At 31.4% G+C, this 6000-nt stretch overlaps 1 protein-coding gene across 1 annotated transcript; it reads right to left on the bottom strand.

Moving 5' to 3' along the window:
• Positions 1-2037: 2037 nt before the first annotated feature.
• On the bottom strand, positions 2038-2895 carry LOC126706415 (uncharacterized). The gene has a single exon (XM_050405856.1). It carries the CDS (start codon positions 2606-2608, stop codon positions 2375-2377), a length of 234 nt encoding a protein of 77 aa, XP_050261813.1. The 5' UTR covers positions 2609-2895; the 3' UTR covers positions 2038-2374.
• Between the last annotated feature and the right edge of the window lie 3105 nt (positions 2896-6000).

Raw genomic sequence — 6000 nt, 5'->3', positions numbered from 1 at the left:
ATAGATATTAAGCTCAGCCATCAAGTTTGACTTTTTTGGCATTATTCCTCTTTGATAAAGCTTGACCTTTTTGGTATTATTCATCTTTGAGAACACCTTAAAACATGTATTTATTATATATTTATTTGGGCATTATCTTCTTAATTATCATTTGTATAATTAAGCTTTGATTTTTATTTGTCTCTACAATTTATTTTTACATAATTTTTTGAATACAATATCATTTATTGTGTAATTTTATATTTTCAAGAAATCATGTGAAATATCTAAAGAGGTGAAACTAAAATTAAAGAAGAGCTAAAGGATTATACTTAAATGTTTTAGGAGGTGCAATTGTAGTGGTTGGGTTGTTTATCATGTTTGGAAGCTTCAAATAAGGAAATAAAGAAATAAATCAAAGAGACATAATCTAAAAAGGAAAAATCAGATTTAAGTATTAATTAGTATTTTGAATGTATATCTCTCCTCAAAAATCCAATTGACTCAAGGCTGAATAGGCTGGAACCGTGATTTAAATATCTACAAGTTTCCAGTTTTGAGTTTTTCAAAATTCACACTTTTTGAAACTCGAAATCTACTGAAAATCTGGATAAAAATTAAATAGCCAAAAGTTTTATTTTCTTGGTATGCTTTTTGCATAGTCAAAAGTTTTGAAGGGAGGTGGTCGAGAACAAATTTTTCAGAGAAAAAAACTTTTACTTTCCTGGCAGTTTAAACTCTTTGCTAGGGTTAGGAGCTATGTTTCTTCTATAAGGTATGAATATCAATGAGATTCTTTCTAAGATTTTAGACAACAACATATTTTCTTTCGATTGTTCAATTAGATTTCTTTTGGTGTATTAGTTCTTTCATGCTTTCAATAAGTTCAATAATGTTTTTCTTATTTTTTAGATTAATTTCTAATAGTTTCAAATAGAAATTAAATGAATGAGTTTTTCTGAAAACTATTCTAACCATATTATTAATCTATTTTATCATGCGTTCTTGAATTGCCTTAGTTCAACCAAATCATATGTTTTTAATTATATAAGAACAATCAAATATGAAATATATATTTTCTTAGATTACAAAGAATTTTTAATTGTTAACAATCATGAAGCAAAATATTTACTTTTGTTTTTCATCCAAAATGTTGTTTGATTACATTTTTTTTTGAATTTGCTCTGCTCTTTATGGTTTAACCTCAATACTCTAAAAATTATATTGCTACAATTTCACGGGAATAAACAAGCACTCCCTCGGATGCAAATTAACGTCAATGGCCGTTGAAAGGAAAATGAGGAAGAGGCGGTTGAGCAATTTCAACGGCTTGAAATAAAAATCCAAATTGAACCATTTCTTTCTTTCTTTCTATAGATTTTTTTTTTTTTCAATATTTACTTTTAAAGTCAAGGGAAACAAGATTCAACCCTCTAATCTAAAATTCGAAATCTCATATAGGGGAACGGAATGCCATTAGACAAGATGGTCATTGACAATCCAAGTGACATTTTTTTGTTATAACTTATAAGAGTGGTGAGGGTATTGTCATTCTAAAATTGAATATATTGATATGAATCTGTGTGTGTGTGCTGATTTCATTATCCACGTAATTACACGTGTATCCTAAAAGAAAGCACACGAATCAAGAGAGGTAAATTCCAAATATGGTTCTTATCCATTTTGTAAAACAATAAACTAATTGAGGATATGAACATTATAATATAATGGAGAAGATGGGTAGTCTTCAAGTTATACAGATGCCAAAACTAGAACCAGGATAGTCAGAATGGGGAAAAATTTAAAAGTCGTTGTGTCAATCCTAGGCTTTTTGTGTCAATTAGAGTATCCTTAACAAATATTATTGTTGCTAGTTTAAATTGGATTAAGTTGTCGAGTTTTATTATGCTTAACTTGTGCCACTTGTGATTGAGTAATGAGTAATTCATTTCTCTCTCTCACACCCAAAAATAAAAAATAAATAAATCACATTGACAAGAAGTGACTTCTTTTTTTTCTTTTTTCTTTTTTTTTTTGGGATAAAAAAGAATATATTACTAGAACTAAACAGCCAGAATAGGCCTAGTACAAAGTCTATTTAAGTACAAGCCATCAGAATCAGCTTTTAGCAGCTCAACAATGTCCACAGGCGGACTTCGAAAAACACAAAAATCCTCTGTTTGGTTGGAACCAATCTTGCTAAGGCATCAGCGCATCTATTCCCTTCACGGAAGCAGTGTTTAATTCGGACAAGAAGTGACCTTTATCATATAAAAGAAGGGCACATACACACAAACTGAGATATATATATTTTTACAAGCAGATTAAAACAGAAAACATAGGCACACACAGTTACACATTACAAAAAAACCAAACAGAAGCTAGTTTTCACCAATCATATGGGAATTTTATTAGAGACACAAGGGTAAACCACTGCAGCAGGATGAGCCATAATACGACGACCCTTCGTGTGGCGAAAGCAATAAACCAAAGCCCCCACAGGCCATTCCACAATAGCAGTAACAACAAAAGCCAAGAACCCAAGTGTTGGGCCAACAAACTTGCACCTGCATGGGTTGCTATGAGTGCCACATTGAACACATGCTGGAACTCCAATACCACCAGTCATATTGGTTGCAGCAAATAAAAGCAATTAGCAAAAGTGTCAAACAAAATGAGGAAAGATCGATGAAGAAGCAACAGATTTGTTTGATCAAAGTTTAGGAGAGTGTAGAAGGATTTGGGGTTGTGATAGGACCTTTGAGTTTTATATATAGAGTAAGAGATTGATGGATTTGGAAAATATTATTGGTTGAGTGTTACATGTCGGCCTTTGGAAGCTTAAGTTTTAGGCGTGTCGGTAGACTATGAGGTTTGGACAGATGTCCTGCTTTAACTTTTTTTTTTTGGGATGCTGCATTACTACTTGGAGGAGCTTTGTGATTGCAAATTGCAACAGCTTTTTAGCATCCAATGCCAAGAAATGGATGTAACCAGTAGACTTTAATGGGTACACTTATCTAACTTGCACCAATAAGAATATGACAATGGAGCAATACCCTATTCCTCTGTCTTTTTATTAGATGTGAATTTTTAAAATATAATTGTTGAATTTTATGCTTTTCATGTTCTTAATATGTATGTCAAATTTCGTTAAAATCGGATGTTATTTATTATTCGATCAATAAAATTATTATTATTATTATTATTATTTTTGATAAACAAACATACGCACAAGGGAGAGGAAAATAGGTTTTAACACAAAGACACACCACAACTCCACTCAAAAGTCATGGTAACTTTTAAGGGAGGGTGGAGCAAATTATACTACAAACAACACACTCTCTTAAGCAATGTAGGACAATAACCTTTTTTTTTTTTTTTTTGAGAAATAAACATACACACATAAGGGAAAAGGAAAAGGGTTCTAAAAATTATTTTTTATGCACAAATTTATACCAAAAAAAAATTGAAAATTGAACATTTAATTGATTACAAAGTTATTAATTTTTGACCGACTTGAAAATTCGTACAAAGGTTTTGAATGCAATATAGATCGCACAGAATAACTTTTTCATAAATTAACCAAACATATATTGAAATTTATTGCTATTTTGTTTGTCACTATATTCTTTAGGTTACTTTACAGCTTATTTTATCTATTTCCTTTCAAGATAAAACCAGTATTTTCATTAAATCTCATTTACTGGATTGGTTCTACGATCTTTTATCCAAATGCAGGTTGACTTCCTGCAGCCCATTTTGAGTTTGAGAGAGACTATTAGAGAATATTTATTAGAATGTCCATATATATATATATATATATATACTACCAAGCCAAAAAATAAGAAAAAAAAAAGTGGATGATAAAAAGGATGTAGGGTCATATAGGCCTAGGCCCAGGCCAATTAACCTTTAGTTGTACAACTAGCATATTACATGTACTCATAGAGTATGCCTACATAAATGTCCCCCTTATACAGTTTTTATACAATTAAATAGTTATTGGTATTTCATCAAAAAAGAAGAAGAAGTTACCGGTAAGAAAATAATTTAATAGAAACAAATTGTTGAAATAGTTTATGAAATGTCCCCCTTATACAGTTTTTACACAATTAAGTAGTTATTGGTATTTCATCACCAAAGAAAAAAAAAATTATTGGTAAGAAAATAATTTAATAAAAACAAATTGTTGACATAGTTTATGAATTGCTAGGGATTCAACAAAAAAAACCACAACAATTTCATATATATATATATATATATATATTCTTAAATTGGCATACCAACTCACACATGGACCCATCACAATTTTTAATTTTTTTTTTTTAATCATATGACATGCTAATTTAGGAATGCACTAATATTATTTTGGTTTTTTTATTGTACCCATAACATTACTTATAGTTTATTGATGCTACTGCACGTAGGCACAATTTTCTATCATTGCTTAAAAATCATCTAGAGGATGATATGATCATGATCTCAAATTAATATCTTAAAGGAGTCACATCTGGTTTTGTATAATTTGGCAAAATTTTTGTAATTAATAGTCACTTTTTTTCTATTTTAGCCATCCACTCTTACAATACACCTTACATTCCACCTTTTATTTTATAATATATATATATATATATATATATATGTCATATTAAATAATCTAAAATGATTTTTTTTTTTTTATATATATATTTTTCCCACAGCACTCTCGCACCAACTCAAGCAATGCTAGATTTGGGCTAGCTAAACCGACGTCTAACTCCACCAAAGGGATCCACCACCCATGTCCAAACCATTAAGGGTTTGGTTAATGGGTGCCCTTAGGGTATTTGTTAAAAAACTGTCAAAAAGTTTTTTTTTTTTTTTTTTTTCTTTTCCCTTAAGAAAATTCTAAAAATATTTCATAAACTAATGCCTTTAAGGCATCCGTTAATTTTTCCCAATCATCAAAGCCCCATCCCACAATAGTAATGATTTGGCTAGATCAACCCAAGCCTAATCCCACCGCGGCAATCCCCCCTCCCATGATCAAATCATCAATTCCTTGGCCCATTGTAGCAAGTAGACCAAGCAAATCAGTGACTCGACAACACCAATTGACCAATAGAAACAACCCAAAAGATGACCACCACAAATGATGACTCATACTAGCAATCCATAGCCCCCCATGCACCTCGCCCAATGACCACCACATCGCATGAACAACAACCATTGTAGCACACATCCAACAGAGAGAGAGAGAGAGAGAGAGAGAGAGAGAGAGAGAGAGAGAGAGAGAGAGAGAGAGAGAGAGAGAGAGAGAGAGAGAGAGAGAGAGAGAGAGAGAGAGAGAGAGAGAGAGAGAAGAGCTAGGAACGTGACAATAGCCACACACTTATAAAGATATTCAATAGTGCAATTCTCAAAGGATCACCAAAATAATAATCTTCAAACATCATAAAGAAAATAAACTAAATCTTTGAGACTAAAGTCTAAACAAAAGACAATATTAAACCTAAAAGTCCAAATCTTATCCCAATGATTCCTACACTTCACTCATACGCACATCCCAACGGAAGCTCAAAAATATGCTACTCTTCCTGATCAGAATCTGAAAGGAGAAAGAGGGGGGGAGGGGGGGGGGGGGGGGTGAGTTGACAACTTAATAAGTAACCAAAGTCCTAATAAGTTCTATTAAACAAATAGATCTTTAAAATAATAATTTGTATATAGATCAAATATTTTAAATCTTACAAATATATCATAGATGAATTAGAAATAAATCGGTTTTCCATATATATATCAAAGCTATAATTTACAATAGGTTCCAAAAACATATAAGTAGTTTTAAGGACTTTAAACAAATTCAAATATCTAACATAATTCATATTCTTAACAATCTTTACAACTATGGTCACACTATATCCCTATGACTGGGCATCAGATTCAGATAAAACTAGTTCCATGCTAATATATATCCCCCATTAGTTGGGTCCAAAAACACGATAGGCTCATAATGCCCCAGATAGAACTAGTTTCAGT

The sequence above is a fragment of the Quercus robur genome, chromosome 11, assembly GCF_932294415.1.
Source record: "Quercus robur chromosome 11, dhQueRobu3.1, whole genome shotgun sequence".
Classification (NCBI taxonomy): Eukaryota; Viridiplantae; Streptophyta; class Magnoliopsida; order Fagales; family Fagaceae; genus Quercus; species Quercus robur.
This window is presented reverse-complemented; position numbering and strand designations above follow the sequence as displayed.